General features: G+C 32.5%; 1 protein-coding gene across 1 annotated transcript in view; it reads left to right on the top strand.

Moving 5' to 3' along the window:
* Positions 1 to 1347: 1347 nt before the first annotated feature.
* The window catches only part of LOC106471617, a gene marked incomplete at its 3' end in the record, with an annotated part of 38605 nt that continues 20453 nt past the window's right edge, over positions 1348 to 19499 (top strand). Inside the window, exons 1-4 of the mRNA XM_013932229.2 lie at positions 1348 to 1706; positions 5935 to 6070; positions 8640 to 8771; positions 14539 to 14679. Coding sequence (XP_013787683.1) covers positions 5962 to 6070; positions 8640 to 8771; positions 14539 to 14679 — 382 coding nt within the window. The remainder of the gene's footprint in view (positions 1707 to 5934; positions 6071 to 8639; positions 8772 to 14538; positions 14680 to 19499) is intronic.

Below are 19499 nucleotides of genomic sequence, written 5' to 3'. Positions count from 1 at the left end.
AGGTCTGCTCTCATAATTTGATTTGCCAGTATTTGGATGCCAGGTTCAATGTATTGAACCAATAGGTCCCTTGCAATATGTTGATATTCATCGTTTGTGGTAGTGGAGAGGCATCAACGTGAGTTCCCACATTCATTTACATAAAATCAATGTAGAAACTATGTGTACCGTCTCCTTTCTGACAATCACAACTGGAAACAACCAACCACTCTATGAAAGCTGTCAAATCTCGTCCTTTAACATTTGCTATAATTCTGCTCTTGAATATAAATACACTCTATGGAATCCTGTATGGCAGTTGTTTAATCAGATGTGCATCACCTGTGTGTATATGATGTGTGACTCAGCCATCAGGTCCCACAAATACATTAGCATATTTTCCTAAAAAGTGACTAAGATGCTGCTACTGCAGTGAGTAAAATATCTGTACAATTCTCAACTAGTTATCTCAAAAGTATTGGTAACCGCGTTTTCACTTTTTGGTTAGTTCACAACGGACATAACCCTAGTGTTACTATTAGCATTGGTTGCTTTCACTACTCTTACCAAGCTGATGACCATCACAGCAATGAACTGGATAACTAATTACCCATAATTGCAGAAAAGTATCAGGATTTCATCTCCACTTGGAAATAACTACCCAAACGAATGTTGCTTAGCCTAGAAGTTTAGATTATTTCTCTTGTAAGACAGGTCCTTTCACCCACCCCGACTCTCCAGTGGATCAGTAGTGAGTCTGGGGGTTTATAAAGCTAGAAATCGGGCTTCGATACTCGCGGTGTGCAAAGCACAGAGAGTCCGTTGTACTTAAATAACAAATAAATTGTAACATAGTTATATGAAATTATACAATGGGCTATCTTTGATATGCCCAAAATTTGTATTAACACTCAGATTTTAGCGCTATGAGCCTCAGACTTACAGCTGAGAAGCGTCCCAGTGGCACAGCGGTATTTCTGCGGATTTACAACGCTAGAAACCCGGTTTCGATACCCGTGGTGGGCAGAGCACAGATAGCCCAATGTGTAGCTTTGTGCTTAATTACAAACAAACAAGCCACTGGGAGCAATTAAAACTTAAATGTCATATGGTAAATCATTCTTGTCAGTTGGACCTTAACATTATGTATAAAAATAATAAGAATTCAGTTTACATAAAAGAGTAGTCTCGAAATTCACCAATAAGGAGAATTAATTTGATTTTTTAAAATCATGTCACTTTGACTTAGCAGTGCCGGTTTTGAAAAGCTTTTCCATGTTATGGTGAGTCAACTCCTTACTTACCATACAGAGGCATTGAAGTGTGTGACGTCATTATGTATTATAGTTATGTGGCTCCGAACGACAGTACTGTGCGTTCAAAACTCGGGTTTTACTTGTGAAAGTGATTGAAAAACTGTGCCAATATCATTATACCGTCGTTCGTAATTTTAAAATAGTTCTTTTAACGCCTGTAATAGAGTAGTGATTTTACGATATTTAATGTTACCTCGCCCCATTGTTTGTGGAATTGTAAACGAGAAACGTGTTGATGAAACATGAATGAATAATGTCTAAAAGTAAAAAGTAATTACGTTATTCAGTTTCAAGATTAACTCCAGCGTATCTGACTTGAGAGACTTGCTATTGATAAGCGAGAGACGCGAAATTTTGAACTTAGGAAATTTTGAAAGTAAACATTAGAACTAATAGAACTTAATAGAAGTGGTAAGTTTTAAGAAGTCGATACCTTTATTATTACCAATAGTAATAGTCCTAAGGTTAACTTCTGCTAGATAAAATAGCTAAAATATAAACGTGATTCAATTAAAATTACCTACCTAAGCTTCTACATTATTTTTATTTTTAAACCTTCTAAGAATCTAAGTTGTATTTGTAGATGGTTAATGATTGAATATGTGTAACTATAAACTTTGCAGCCATTTGTTTTATGAGGTTATATTCTAAATTTCATAGCGGAATATATTCGTAAAATTTCATATTGTTTTGCTAGTTAAATGATTTATGTAACAATTATTTTCATAGGTGTATTATCAATAGGTCTTTATAATTTTCCCAAGTAATTTTGTCCTCTATGGTTCTGAGGCAAGTTTATGGACTTAAAATCAATCTTTAAAATTAAAAACGCAAAAATCCAGTGTTTGAGTCCCCATGATGGACATAGTGCATATAGCACATTGTGTGATTTTGGACTAAGAAAACAACAACCAAGTCTTTTTTTTTTTTTTTCCAAGTTTATGACTAAGATATCTTGTTTTGGAAAGAAAATATAAACTGATTTACAATACTAAATTTCATAAGAAGGAAGATGTTTTAAAGGGGATTGCACATGCATTGTTTAGTTTTTAATATTTCAAGTTGTAAAATTATTGGAAAAGTACTGCTCTTTTTTATATAGTCATAACAAGTCCAGAAAAGTCATTAGTTTAAACAATTTCATTTAATAATTTTTTGTTTTAACTTACCCTTACCAATATAACAATGAATGCTAAATTTTGCAATATCCCATGAGACCACTTCATGAAAAGTTTACAGGGTTTGATGGAACAGTTGACATTCAGCAAGGTATTGATAAACTTTTTAAAATACAACACTGTCCACTAGTAACTAACTGATTGTGTCAATATTAAAAAATCATTTAGAAAAACAAAATTACTCATGGAAAAGTCATGGAATTTAACATAATGTAACATACAGACATATAGGGATCATCTGGTATTTCAAAGCTGGTCTTGCATATCCACATCGAAAAAAATACAAATAAAAATTTAACCCATTCTTTACATTTTAGGAAATCCTTGATTTTTCTCTTAAACTCGTGTGTAGCACTAGCTTGTACAACTGCCAATCACCCTGTTAGAAAATTAATGCTTCTTAACTGAAGTCTAACCTGTCTTTTTGAAATCTTAGACTTGCATCCTTTCAAATTTTGTCTTCAGAATACAACATATAAAAAACATAGGCCTTTATCTCAACAATCTCCCGGATAATCTTGTATGCTTCGATAAGATCACCTCGATCTAGTCTTAGTCTTACCCATCGTTTCTGAAGAGAATATATGTTGAGACCTTAACCTGTCTGTACTATATAACCTTTCTATTTCTTGAATCATTTTAGTGGCCATCCCTCGAATCCTTTCCAATTAGTCAGTTTCTTTCTTAGATAAATAGATCAAATCTGTACCTAGTAGTCCAAGTGAGGTCTTAACTATTAACTGTAATTCATATCTCTATAAAAGAGCTGAGCAGTTAGTGGAATTGGCTAATCAATTAATCATCAGGCTCATTAATAAATTACATTCAACTGATCTGTTATTGTTGATTGAGACTTTGATAGTTGAAATGATCAGATATAATAAAGATCACTAACTTTGATTAGTTTATTTTTCACATGAGTCATGATACTAATGGGTTGAGCTTAGCATCCTTGAATTAATCAAAAATAATAAAGATAAATTATAATGGCATTATCTTTATTAATTGGGTAGTTTGTAATAACCAAAAACAACAGCAATCATAAACACTAGTTTTGAATAGTTGATTATTTTCATGTTATTAAGCAATTTAATCATAATTTTCATTAATCAATTTATTTTATCTGACACCAGTTCATACATATGTATATATAACCAAAGCACATACAAGTTTCCACCTGTGGATATAAATAATTAAATACTGCAATCTTTGATCTCTTCTGTTTTTTATTAATTTCTTCTACCACTTTTGTGACTTCAAAGGTCACTCTTCAGTATGTAATTTTATAGCTAATCTATAATAAAAACATTCAAATACCACTTTTCAAATACACATTTTTCAATATGAACAAACACAAAATATAGTCATCATATAAATTAAATAGATTGAAATGTACTCAAAAATATGTTAATCAAAACTTATAAATATACTTCCTTTTTCTATTTCTTTGTCATTTCTCTTTTGATTGAAATGTTAATTTTGTTTCATTATAGAAATGCAATTTGTTTCCATAATCTTTAACAACTTGACAGAAAACATACCTCTTATCTACTTTCCTTTCCTTATTGTGATTCTTAATAATAGTTTTTACTGTTGCACAATTCTCAACTTTTTTACTTGTGCCTTTTAACCTCTATGTATTTAAGTGGTGCCAAAAATTAATTATTTGTTTTATATTACATGCCCACGTATATTGAGATTTTCTAACATTGTTGTGAAAAGCAAGTCATAAGATAATAAATTAAAACATTCATTGTATTGTAGGTTTACAGCTTCAAACCCCTGTATGGTAAATGTCTATATCATTACACAGTAAAAAATAATAATTTCATTTTATCAGTGTTACAATTTACCATTGTTACATACGTGTTATTGAGTTTGGTTAAATCTAGTCAATATAACCAGATACTCTGTCCACAGCACATATGGTCAATTTAGCAAGTAGCTATATTTACCTTATGTAGATGAGAAATTTAGGTATATATTAGAATAAATTTGTATTATTATTATCATCACAGCTTCTATGTATGGGTAACCTTGTATATTTTGCTCTAACATCTAATTTTTTTACTTGTCATGCTAGATCTTTAGTAGAATATTTTATCATTGTTATAAAATTGTGTTGGTACATGTTGTGCATTACCATGAAGATGTCTTAGTAGTGTGTGATTCATATTTTTACCTATAGTAGTTACATATGTGCATGAGTAATATGTGTAAAGTACAAATTATGTGTAGAATATGTTAAATATATGTATGGTGGTTTTAGTTACCCATAGTTGAATCTACATATAAATCCATAGAATTGTTGAACAATGTTAAATATTTTTGCCTATTTTTAACAAGTTTAGAATATGACATGTCTGAGCTCAAAAGGAGTTTGGTGTGATTATTATTAATTGTTTGCACTACAGTTGGTAAAAAGTTTGCTCATTGCTGCTTTATGTACTAAAAGACAGCTTATTAATGATATAAGCAATGTAATTATGACAAAACTCATAATTAGGTGAAAATTAATACCAACTGCCTTATACAGCTAGCAGTATTTTACCATAAGAGTTTTCTCTAAAGAAGTCTAAAGTGATGATAATTCAGAAGTCTTCCATCTTCAAATCAAAATGAGAATTGACTGCACTTAGCTTGTAAGTTGTTTGGTGGATATTCAAAAAGGCTTAATGCATGGTATGTTTGACTGGTGGTGCTGGAACTTCATTGGTTGATTAAGAGAAGGTTTTGGTTTTGAGTGATGTTTGTTGATCAGTGGTAGCCATAAGCTTTTGTATTAAATTTCTGGCAATCTTAAAATCTCATTTCAGTAAACACATTACAAAAAATATTGTGAAACCATGACATCATTTGTTTCTCTGAGTTATTTTTGATAAATAATCTTAAGTAAAAGATGAAATTAACTGACTTACAGTCAGCAGGGATCCCACTGAAGAATTTTAATACAGGTAGAGATTCTTACCAAGTCACCATGAGTGTTTCTTTAACATTTTATGCAGTTTAAGTTTCAATAGGATTAGAGTCTATTTTAAACACATTTTCTTAATAGGTTACATATACAGTTACTGATTCTCCTATAACTAGTTGTGTGAGGATATTGAATATCAGTTGTAAAATCATTAAGTTGCCTCTTAGTCCTAAAAATAAAACTGTGATCAGTAGTTGAATTGCCTGTAAAATATATTGTAAAAAGCAAAATAATGTATCCTTTTGTATCCCTCACATACATGTACATGTATATTAAAATCCTGTGTGTTAGATTTGTTTATTCAAAGCTAACAACTTTGCATTCCTTTACACTTCATTGAACCAGTTAATTATTTTGTGTACTTTTATATGCAGTGTTGATGATTTGAGTTTTATTATTATTTGGAAGAGTTTTTCATATCAATTTGTGATTTTGTCATAAAAGCTGATTTGATTTATTTCACAACGTGTTACTTTTTTTTGAACAGAACAATAGAAAGAATATCAACAAGACCATGGTTAATGGATATCAGAAAAAATTAAGATGGGCATCATTTGCTATATGTTATATCATATGGCAGCTTTCACTGCCTTCTGGAATGGCAGCTCATGAGTGGGAACTAAGTATGTACTTTTATTGTTAAGTTTATTAACATAATTTACACTAATGCACCTATATAAGGTAAGAATCATTTCCAGGAATGTAAATAGGGTGTTTATTTGCCTAAAAAAATTAAAAAAGCCAACTGTTGTTTATACTGTAGATGCATGGTATGTTTATATATATATATATATATATGTATGTGTGTGTGTGTAAAATAATTATACTATCATCTGTGTTCCATGTTTATTTAAATATGTAGCTTAATTTATAGTATAAATTGGTCTCTTTCTCCATGTATTTAGATAAGGTAATAGCCTGAAGATGTTAATGTAAGACATTCACAAAAATTACCATACATAAATACACTTTTAACTCATTAAAATTAAAATTGCAGATACCATTTAGACAGATATACTTTTTCATGCTGTAATTAATTGATATATTTGAAGCTCTAGACTGAACTGTACATTCTTTTTTTTTGTCCAAATTTGCATTGCACCATTTTACAATTATTTTAAGCTGTAAAATTGAATAAGCAAGTAATATACAGTGCACATTGAACATTGTTAATATCCAGAACAGTTAGTTTTATAAATGGATAATTTAACTAATTTATGAGTAAAGTAAGCATACTGTCAGGTTTATCTGATACTACTCTAATTCCTCTGTATCATTCAACAAGAGGCTTGGTATTGGAATAAAGTATAAGAAACAAGTTGTGGAACATTGGAATTAGTTTGTAACTGATCAAACTAAAGTGTTCATCCAACAAATAAATGAAAGCTCCAAATATAAAGCCTAATTTGCGCATGAGTAGCCTGTACATTAATTTGCAAAAGCAGGAAGTGCAGGAATTATGGGATATGAATTTTAGAAGTTCTACTCGAAAAACATAGAAGTCCTAAAACACTGTCATTTGGACTGGACATTTATTAACTATTTGTCTTGTGTATATGTGCAGGTGCAGTATTAATAAGGTATGTTTAATTAAGAAGTGTTATGAATGGTGCCAATGTATTCCAAATACTTTAAGGAGTTATGTCAGTAGCAGAATTAACATATGATGTGTTGCTACTCAGATGGTAGAACTTGACTAGTGAATGTCATGACTGACTTGCAAGTAATAAAAAAGCAACTAAAATTTTTAAGACCATTTCAATATTTCTGAAATCAATTTAGGATCTTATCAATAAAATAAATTCAGCCAGAAACTGGACACATACAGATGGATTTCCCTAAACTAAAAATACATGGGTCACTTTGTACACAATGGTTTCATTAGCAACTGATGTGTTTGAAGGAAAATAAGTTTGATGATAAAAAGGATAATGATACATAAGATAAACAACATTGTTTATACAATTCCAAAAAATCTATCTGCACCCTATTCTGTTATGAATATACAATGATGACTTTATGTTATGGAATTTTATTGGTCTAATGATGAACTATGAATAAAGCACCTTTTGAATTTCACACATTACTTAGTATCTACACCTTTAATTATTTTATCATGTTTGTTTACTTCATTTAATTTTACAGAAATATTTACTTTTGCTGTGGCTCCAGAGAATGTCTTTGTTATAAGACTATGGAAATAAGTAAGGTGATGAAGTTATTATTGCATTTTCTCTCAGGAATCTAATTAGGACATAGGTGAAATTAATGGGGCATTGTGTTGAGAAACATTAAATGGTAGCCTAATCAAATAATTACAATCTAATCAGGACAGATATAGTTAAAGCCGAGACATTCAAATGATAAAGAGTACATGATAGACTATTCATTAATTAGCACTTTGACAAATTGCTTATTGCCAGTTGACATTCTTTGAATATGACATCTAAGTGTGCTGTTGTATAAACACTTGTTTGTGGACATCCAAAGTTGTCTGTTTGGGCATATCAATATGGGATCAATGGTTTTCAAACGAGACCCAATACTCGAGCATTTTTGAATAGTTCACTATTCTTTTTCTGGAGAGTATAGGGATCAAAACATGGATGTCTTGGGGTCTTCCACACTTTAAGCACCCAGGATGTCCCCCTAGGCATTTGTTTTTCAACTTAAATCTGAACAAATCATCTATTTACTGCAATGTGCTAGGTTTTTAAAAGTGCATTTCAAAATGCATCAGTAGTAGACAGAGCTTGAATATTCTGGCTAGTGATATATATTTTAAATAAACACAGCTTATTGCTGTTATGATGCAACTTCTCACAGAACATTTGATGTCCTGATTTAGTTTTGTACCCTTCTCATGTGCAAGTTTACATGTTACGCCCAAGTGGATTGTTTGTGTGAAAGTAGATTTAATTCAAAAACAGTTTCTCTTGTTAGTATGAATGTATGATAATTATATTATTAAGTAGCTGGTTTCTTTCCTTTGCTTTATACTCTGTTTGTGCTGCTTAATGTGCATTATTCTGTGTATGTTTAAATTGTCAAAAATAGTGTATTTATTGTCACTTAACTAATCATATTTTTTTCATGATGAAGTAGGAACTTGACTATCAAAACTTATATTACTTCAGTAACTTTTCGATGATTTTACTTGCATGATGTAGATTTTCTTTTTTTGTTCATTAGAGATGATTGGAGATGCATGCTCTTCAGATGAAGAATGTGCTGATTTCTTCAGTGTTTGTGCAAATGGCATTTGCAGTTGTGATACAGCTTATCGCAAGATGCACTTTTTTAGTGTCACTGCATGTAATGAGGGTAAGTTATTTTTGTTGTTTGAAAATATAAGTGTGATTTACATTTCTTCTGCAGATTAAATAGGTACATGTAGTTTTCAAAACAATATATATTTGTTTGATTTAATGTTGTGGTTTCTTCACGTGTTAATTATGTTAGGGTTCTAACCCAAGGATACATGTATATGTAGCTATAGCTTAAGGATAAGATAATAAGATTTATATTAAATTAATTCAGAAATGACACTCATGTCTCCACCGAACTGAAAGCTATTACTTCACATCACTGCCACAGATATTTTTTGCACTTTTGCCAAGCCTTGAACAAAACTCTAACCTCTACATATATCACTGTGTATTACACCAGCCTGTGGTACAATCAGCAATAGGAGAACAACAAAATGTCTATGCAAAGTACTTCCTCTGAGCACTCTTTGTATACCACAGGCTCATTTTCTCCTCAGCACTTCTTGGCTTCAGACATATTTTTATCCTTATTAATTATGGAATGTTTATGCTTATTATTTTTAAGCTTTTAATCATTATTCGAAGCTGTAACCTTTCTCCTCCTTATTTTATTTATTTATTTATTTTTTTAGAAACAAAGATACAAAATTTCAGTTACAACTTTGGTTCAGATTATTATCTTTATTTCCATTAATTTCTTTCCTTCTCTTAATCAAATTACAAGATTTGGGACACATATTCTAGAGTTTATAATATAATTTTTTTGAACAGGAATTTTCCCCATTGTTATTCTCCCAATGTTCAGATTTCAATAACTACTCTAAATTTTCATCATGTCAGTGACCAAAGCCTACATACTACAACCTTACCAGATCAACTTAAACAACAACATAAAATGGTTTTGTAGATCAGCTTGATTCAAAATGAACTAATCATATTGTTGAAGTTAAAACTGAAGAAAAAAATCCTTGAAAAGGTGAACATTGCAAAATACTTTGCAGTCATTCTTGACTGCACCCCTAATTCAAGTCACCAGAAGCAGGCGTCTTTTATGTGGTGTTATGTTGATGTATTCTCTGAAGAAGTGAAGGTAATAGAAAAGTATATTGACTTTTTTCTGGTTCAAGACACAACCAGAGAAGGACTGTCAGGATTTTATCATCATTGCACTGGATAGAGGATAGACTTGGCCTTCATGTTAGTGATTTTTAGGGGTAGGGTTACTACAATGGGGCAAATATGAAGGGCCAGAATCAAGACATTCGAGCAAGCATCCTTCAGGTCAGCTTTAAAGCCTTTTTCACTTTGTGTGGCATCAGTGACATAAATTTAGTATTGAAGGATATGGCAAAGGACAATTCAAAATTCTCGTCATTTTTTGGAATTTTGCAGTGAATTTACAGCATATTTACCACTTCCACTCACAAATGGCAAATACCGAGAGAGAGAATGCTACCTTTATAACACCAAGGCTATTGTCAGACACAAGATGGGAACATATGATATAGAGTGTAAAAGTGACCTGTTGCCAGACAGGTGCTATCAGGAATGTCTTGCTTGAAGTTGTTGAAGAAAGCAGCGACTTAAAAGTTAAAAGTGAGGTGGAGTTCTTGGCCAATTATGAATCCAAAAATTTTGAATTTCTGCTCGAATCATGTGGTATGATATCCTATTCACTGTGAACAAGACACCTCATCCAGAGAAATGCAACTTGATGTGGCTATAAAACACATCAAGGGACTCACTGAGTTTCTGCAGGAAAACAGGAACACTGAATTTACCTCAGTCAAGATTGCAACAACAGAAATAACATCTGAAATGGATGTTGAACCTGAACTCGGAGAACGAGTGAATGAAAGAGAACACCTTTTCCAGAGGACAACAAATTTTCTTGAGAAAGCATTTGAAACAAATTACTTTCTGGCCATCATGGGTCAAGCTCTCATGTCATGACTGTACAATTCAAATAAATGCAGGATTATGCTGGTTACTTCAGTTTCCTGTATGGTTTGAAGCAGCTTCAAGAAACAACAGAAGATGACATGAGAAAGCAGTGTATGAATTTGAACAATGTTTTGTGATGAAGATTCTTATGACGTTACTGATACAGACCTTTTCTCAGAGCTGTGGGTGTTGCAAGAATGCATCCCTGGAGAAACAAAACAAGCCCTTCAGTTTCTTAAGCCTTTAGACAGTTCCTTCCCAAATGCATTCATAGTGTATAGGATTTTGTTGATAACCCCATTTACAGTGGCTTCAGGGGAGCAAAGTTTTTCCAAATTAAAAATAATAAAAACTATCTTAGGACAAATATGTCTTTAGAGGCTGGGTGGATTTGCCATGCTCTCCATTGAAAAGGAAACAGCAACAAGATTAGATTACTAAGATCTCATAGCAGAGTTTGCTGCAAGGATGTTGCAGAAGGTGGATTCCCCCCCCCCCTGATATTCATGATTATGCTGATATTATTTTGTTTCAACTTCGTATCAAACTTTAGTTTCCCTGTTGTCTTCTAAACATGGAGAATCTTATTCTGTAGCATGTGCTCATGGTTCTTCTTCTTTCCATGAGCTTGAGTCCTTTAAATCTCTTCTTCTAGCTATGGATCTCTTCCTTTTTGTCTCTCTCTCTCTTTCTTTCAATTGCACTCTGCTCACCTTCATCTTTGTTTGCTTTTTCACTATCTGTTATCATTTCACTTTCTTTCAGAGGCTGTATATTTTAGCCCTTACTACTTCACTGGAGACATTTATACCTACTTATTCATCACCTTGGTCTCTATTTCTTCTTCTTTTTTTTACATTGTCCAAGTTAACTAGATTTCTTTGTTTCTGGGATTTACTTAATTGGAATGCCATATTTTTGGGGCTTGCCTCCAATGGTATTATTTTAGGAATCTTTGTGTGGCAACTTTCCCTTGTGATGAGGTGTTTGGTATTTTCTTATTCATTGGAAATATGAGTTTAATTAGCTTATCAGGTATCTTGTTCTCAGGAGCCTCAAAGGACCACTTTCTCTCTTGTTTCTTTTCCTCTTGCTACTTTCCAACATTCTCTTCTTTGAGGGCTGGTCATTGCGAATCACCTTGGTAATTTGTTTCAGGAGCTACCACTTGGCTCCTGTCCGGTAGGAGCTTGGCTCTATCAATTTGTGCTCATGTGGACTCTCTCTGCAAAATACATTTGGGTGATCTCCAAGAAGACACAAGACTGGTGATATATTAAGGATCTATCATTCTTAAACCAATTTCTTATCATTTCTTGATTTCAGAATAACAGTTTTCTTTACTTGAGTGCTGTGGATGACAAAGTTTTAAGTTTCTTATGTATTTCTTCACAATGTGATTTGTTTGATCACTTATTATTTCCACCATAACAGTTGGAACTTTCCATTCTGTGCTTATCCGGTCGAGTTGGGTGTGGATCTGTATGTTTTGAATTGAGTCCTAAGGGCATTTGCATAAAGTATACATTTGTTGGGCCTACTTTTCTACTAATATATGGATGACTGGCTCCTTCTCACCCATATCCAAATAAACATTCTTGGTTGTGACCTCCCTACTTCTTTGGGAGTTGTTTTGTTTGTGTTGGTTGGTTGGTCAGGCTCTCCAGGTGTCTTGACCCCCACCCAGTATCTGATTTCCTTGGGAGTCTTTTTCAGCTCATTTGCAGAGCAGTTTCAGCCTTTTTCTTCTTTACATCTTTAGGGCATGATGCTTCTAGTTACCAAAGCTCTAATGCTTCCTTCACTTTCTTTGTGAGAAGTTATGTCTCTTTTGGAGACTTTCAGAGCTGACAAGCATGGTTTGAATCCAAATGACATGTTATCTGTCCTCACACTTTGGTAGCTTCCAGTGTCCCTGTTCATGGTAACCCATTGCACAGTCTATCAGTGTGGTACTTTATGCAGGTGTGATGACTCTTATTCAGTTTCAGTACTTGTTCTCTATGCATATCCCTCACTCCTGTTTTCTTTTAGTGGAGTAAAGAGAGAACACCTGCTCTCCAGTCACAAGATTAATATGAAGAGTTTCAGGTCAGTGTAATTCTTCTGGTTTGAGACTGAGTGGCCACACCCCTGCTTACATGAAGAACTAGACCACTCCCAGTGGTTATGCCAGTTGTATGAGTCTTATGTTCTCTTTGGGATGCAGGTCTTTGTCTCCTCTTCACACAAACATATTCTGGTAAGTATTTTTCCAATACTGTATGGCTTGACTTATTGCATAGCCACACTGCACATACATGCCCTGCCAACCCCCTGAGATATAAAAGTCAGTTGAGCAGTCTTTATATTTCATCCACCTATGTAACAGATTAGCACCACACAGGAGGCTCTTTAAAACTTACCTTTTGTTCTACCACCTCTGTTGGGTGAAAGGCATTCCCTGCATGAGATGGATAGGGTTTTCCACTGAGTGATGTTATTCCTCATGAGTGACACAACCCACGAGTTTTCCTTTTACAATGCTGTATTATTAGAAAGGAGTTCATCATATAATTTAATTTCACACTAACCCCTTCATTGTCTTATCAATGTGAGGTTCTAGCTATCAGTTCTGTGGAAAGATGACTAATGTTTCTTAAGTTAACATTTTTTTTCTTACCTGAAAAAGTTTCAGATACCTCTCTAAGTAATCCTCCCACTTTTCCTCCCAATTTCTGATGTGTCTCTTTTACCTCATCAACAGTGAGCTTTAATGTGCATAATGCTCAAGGGGAGTAATACACAAAGAGGATGTATTGCCCTCTTATTGGTGGAGGGATATAGTCTGATGCTGATTGCATAACAGACTGTCACAATACATGTTAATACATGCAATGGTAGAAGATTTCTTTGAGATTTGGTGCATATGCAAAAACGTTTCGGCAGTGGCATGAACTAATAACTGTCAGTTTTGTGGAGAGGAGTGTATCTGGTAAAGAAAATGTTAGTTAACATGTGGTATTTAATAAAGATTATTGTACATGTTTTTTATAGACTGATTTTTTTAATTATGATATTACTAAACTGTTTCCAGAAGCTCTTCTGCACAAAGAATCAGTTGTAAAACATTATGTTTTTTAGCAGTTGCAGCAGTAGTGAACGAAAGGTTGCACATCATCTTTGCTTGATACCATCTGCCTAGCATATTTGTAGTCAGAATTATATGATTGACTATGAATTTTATGTCTTTGTCTTGACAGTTTTAAGTTACAACATTGATATTCCTTATTTCTGTTGATTCTTCATTGTGATTACTAGTTTATATTGGCTAATTATCAATGACACTATTAACATTATTTCACAGAGCTCTTATTATTTGTTGTCCACCATTTCTGGCAGATTATTGTATTACCACTAGTTGTACTGAATGTGTATGGGTGTGTTCCACAACAAATGGGAAATTTAATCTTTCGTATAGGGCTAGCATAATATACAGACAACTCTGAAGTACAAGTGGGAAAATATTACAAATGAATATAAAAAATATGGCAATACAACATCCATCTTGAGCTCTAGCTGCTGTCCATATTTCTAATCATTATGCTCTAGTTATTTAATAATATGTAATGCTGTTGCTGAACAGGATATGTGAAGTTTTTAGTCAGATATTAAATAAATTATATTTCAGTTTTCAGGGGTCCATTTTGTTTTCTTGTTGTTTTTTTTTCAAACAGCTGACCATATAATTTTTTTTTGCTGCTACAAAATAAGGTTACTTTTTGAAGTTATTAAAAATTCTGTGTTTTATTCTGTGTCCATTATAATTTTAATTATTAAGTAAAATTACATATGAATTTTTTTTTCTGATTTATTGATAGACCATTTTTCTTCAACAGAAAGGAAGCTGGGAGACTTGTGCACATCAGATAAAGCTTGTACAATTCCACATTCCCACTGTTTCATGAACACTTGTGTTTGTAAATCTGGTTATATTAAAGAGCTTCTTTCTACTCAGTATTCGTGTACAAAATATGAAGGTAAAGTTGCTTTTAAGGCTATAGTTTTTGGCACAAACACATCATCGGTCCAGAATAATGTTTCTGTTTAAAGGATACTGAATTTAGTTTTTATTTGTTTGAGGTGTTTGTAAGCAAACTAGTGTTACAACAGTTTGCTAAAGTTATGAATAATGCCTAGACTAATGGATCGTAAGTGTGAGAAAACTTCCAAAACCCAAACTAATAATGCTTATGTTCAGCAGCATGCTAAGGCTTGGTTTAATTTTTTTGATTTTAATTGCATAACATGCAGTATTTGATTGTCTGGTATGTTTCTGACATTTTTAATATCTTGTGCCATTTGGCACTTTTCTTTTACAGAATTTTGTATATAAAAATATATATGAAAATATGCATTTTTATTGTTCCTTCATTCTACACTTGGATATTGTTACATATAACTGCCTGTGAAATAGAAATACACAGGTCATTGTACAAATAAGTTGTTAACCCTTTCAATATGGGCTCGGTCTCTGGAACCGACCTCATAACCATTTTGTGCTTGTTATAGTTTTCATGCTATAACTTTTAATATTTTAAGTGTGTCTTTACAAAATTTTGTAGACTTTTAATGAAGTATTTTTTACTAATATTTGTCCATGAAAATATCTATTCTATTTTTTTAACTAGTCTGAGTGCAAAGTGATTTTCATTTTAAAAAATCTCGAATTTCATTGGCACAACCTCTGAAACCTCATAAATACTTATATACCTTTTTTTTTTAATAAAGCGTTATATTTTACCTGTTATTACATTTATTATTTGATCCTTCAGCATGTAAATAACTCATTGAAGTAGAATGAAAAGAAAAATTGTAAAATCAGAAATATAACGAGCAGCTGTTTCCTTTTTCTTCATTATTGATCATGAAGTTTCAGAGTTCTTCCCCTGACAGTTTCAACTGCTAAACATATTCCATATATTTTCTGTGTTTATTTTACTGTCACCGACAAATTACAAACCTGCTGACAAAAAAGCAATAATTCATCACCTGTGTTATAAGACACAGTGCTTACGTACAACCATAATACGAAACTCTTGAGCATAAAAATGCACATGTATTCAGTGAGGTGACATTCCCCTTGCTCCGAGAACACAATATGGGATATAACAGTTTATAGTTCCAACAACACTTTCAATGGGAATTTCCCAAGGTAATAAAATTGCAATTAGAATGTGTAAAAACATTTATTATATGGTTCAGAATTGGGCTGATCCAATAAACATTGTAGGTTCTTAGCCGGGCTTATCCAAGTACATAGCAGGTGTTTCAGTACTATGGTCACCCATTTGATGTGTGTGGAATTTTGCAGCATAAGTATATGAAGGTGTTATTTGGGCACATTCTTATAAATGATACTACCCTCTTTCACTTTCACCACACTTAGAAAGTAAATGAGAAATACACTGACAAACAAAGATTTCGAGTACGTAACCATGTTACAAAATGTTGCGCTCGTGCATCGCTCGTCCTTCGAACTTGCTAAGCCTTGACTTAAGCCTCGTTTATTATTCTGAGTGGAGGAGGTAGAGATTCTAATTTTTTTTATTCTTCAAATATGAGTTTTTGAAGACCAAAAAGTTATCAAATTACTGTACTAGTACACTCAAAATCCCTGTATCCCTGTCTCTAAATAAACTGTATGTGGGTTAAAAAAAATCCCATTCCTGTTCAGAGCCACAACTAAATCATCACAATTCAATGGTTTTGGCAAAATTATTATTTTCTCCTTCAAGCTATTTATAAACAACTGTCAGAGTTACGTAGGGGTGAAATTTGGTTATAAGCAGTAGCTAATTAGTAGTAGGTGGGACTAGATAAGAGCTTTCAAAAGATTGGTGCAATGGGAGGAGCCACTCAAGTAGACTCGCTAAAAATATTGCTATCTCAGCAAATCATAGCGGAGGAAGGTTCTTATTTTATATTTAGTTTGTTTATATTTCAAATTCAAGTTTCTAATTCATTAGCTACTTATACATGTTGTATGGTGGGCATAATAAAATGGGAACTGAACAATAAGACAACTGGATGTGTTATGTGACACACAAAATCGATATTTAACATTTTTTTTCTTTACATTTCCTTTTAAGTTAAGAAATTAAAACATATATGATATCAAAATTTAAATTATAAACTACATTTTGATTCTAAGTTTAATGATGTAAGTAGTAAAAATGTTATTTAATACAATTTTGAAAATAATGCTCCAAAACGTCGTGACACGTGCACTTTAACCTATCCGGGGCAAAAGGGTTAAGATCCTATATATCAAACAAAGAAATAGAGAATAAGCAGAGAGATTGAGCTGAAATGAGTTTGTTACTTCTGAGAAGTATAAGTCTTGGTGTAAAAGATTAGTCAAAGTGCAAACTGATTGAATGTCATGATTATCAGAATATAGATAAAAGTGATTACAAAATTGCTAAACAACAGTGTACAGAATAACAACAACATTCCAGTCATGTAAAGAACTATGATAATTAAAGCATTGCAAATAAAAGGAAGAAAAATATAATTTAAAATAAAATTAGAAGAAAGATAAAGATCAAAGATTAGTGAACTGAGACCACCTTATAAGTTGTAATGTCAGAAGTGGAAAGTTTCTTTCAAAAAGATAGGGAAAAGAAATAATAATATTAACAGAGAGAGTTGGATGTGATGGAAATGACGGAAACATCCAATTGGGTTCATAAACTCTAGAAAGAAGAGCACCTTAAAAAAAAAGAGTTGATCAATGAAGCAACTTATTAGAGGTAATGTCACAATCACAAAGCATTTGGCATATCCTCCTGTTTTCAAACTATGAGCTGTTTATTATTATAACGATACTGAACATTTCTAAGTATGTCAAAGCACTCCATTAATGATGACGACAGGAAAATATTGATGGACAGTGAGCAAAAGACCTATGGAAAAAATAACTATAGAAACTTTTGAGGCATAGTGAATACATACATTTAAGTAACGTGAAGCTTTCTTTTTTTCAATTAAATCACTAAATTTATATGCTTGATTAAAGAGGCAAACAGTAAAAGAATTTGATTAGTTATTGTTCATTTATGACTGATAAAGATGTTTTGATTGATTCTGTGCTTTCCAATCTCACCCACCAATTTATTTATCTTCAGATTGTTAGTATGCAGAAGTTAAAGCTTTTTAGTGTTTTTTTGACAACTTTGGTATAAATTTAATTTTATCATGAAATATCTCTTGATTTTTCTTGACTGATATCTAAGTGTTCAGTTTATATATATATATATATCCTTTTGGCCAAACAGAGCTAGTATAATTGGATATTACTTAACAGATAAGACATCTGGTGCCTAAGTTAGAAGACTAATCTTTTTTTGATAGAAAGATCTTTATTCTTTAGAGGAAAAATGAGTCAAGAGATGAAGAAAAAAGTTAAAAACTGGTAGTGTTAGTGTGTGATAGAAATCAATACTGAATTCATAAAAGTGGATGAAAAAAAAACATTCTCATAACAACGAATATAGAAATTAGACCTTCAATGAAACAGAAGTTATGTGAAGAGCATAAGGAATTTGATTAGAACACTGAGGTATAGCATAACTGAAACCATGAAGGGTCTTCTAAGTACCATAATGGTAGGTTCATGACTCATGATGTGAATCAGAAGTATGAATGAGAAGAAACAAATCATCATAAAACAAGCTACGGTATGACAAATGTTGTCAGATTTTTCTTCTATAATGAGAAATAAGGCATTTGATGTTAACTGTTTTGCAAAACCATCATTAATTAAAAAATTTGGCAGCAAAAGGATTTCACAGTAGTGAACCACAGCCAAGTGTTCCATGAAAGCCAAGGTTATTGAAATAAGGTTTGAGTAATCATTTGCTGTTACTTTACCTTTCAACTAAATCATAAGTTGCTATAAACTTTTCCAACAAAAATCTGCCTCTGAATGATGAGTAAAGTTAATTCAGGTGAAAGTGCATAATAATAAATAATTGGTGTTTAATAAAGAACCAATATTGTATTATTAATCCTTACCCTAATTGTGTTTATTAAGTGACTTGTATGCAATTATAACAATTACATTTGACAAACTTAATCTAGTTTACACTGTAAAAGTTAGTATTCATACAGTTGATAATATATATAGTGTCTCAACTACTACTCTGTTTGTCTTATGCAAGCTGGCCTGATGAATCTTGGTATTGGGCGAGTGCAAGGGCAGATTAAGGCAGGGGCTATTTGGGCTGTAGGAAAGTGTTTAATAAAAATCAATCAACCGAGTCCTTATTTTTTAAGAAAGGGAAGGAGAAAGTTTGTTTGTGATGTGGGTTAGCCTATTGTACAATGTGGAGTGCAGGGGTTTGATCTTCACTCCATATTTTGATGACACTGTCAACCAAGCCCCTTCCTCACGGCTTGCATCCGAGATGATGTTTCTTATCATGTGATCAAGCAGTAGGCCTAGAATATAACTAGATTTGGTTTGTTAGGCTAGATTGAAGATATCTATATATCTGTTTAACAAACTCTTGTAATTGACTATCTTTTAACCCAAGCTAAGATCCTCTTTTTACCCATTTATCAAAATGTGTTGACGTAGTTATATAGCATAATTTTAATCTATATACTATTTTCGTTACTACTACAGTTATGCTTATATAGATAGGCCTACTTATTTGCACTGTCATTCACATTTACTTCTATCGTGTTTACCATTGTATATTCCTGGGTGTGGCTTGGCAGTGTAAGATTTTAAAAATAATGTATATGTATATACATATATTAGGTTTTTCTTTTGCCAGTTGTTGAAATAAAT

The sequence above is a fragment of the Limulus polyphemus genome, unplaced genomic scaffold (assembly GCF_000517525.1).
Source record: "Limulus polyphemus unplaced genomic scaffold, Limulus_polyphemus-2.1.2 Scaffold4736, whole genome shotgun sequence".
NCBI lineage: Eukaryota > Metazoa > Arthropoda > Merostomata > Xiphosura > Limulidae > Limulus > Limulus polyphemus.
Note: the sequence above shows the minus strand (reverse complement) of the source record. Positions and strands in the feature narration are given on the sequence as shown.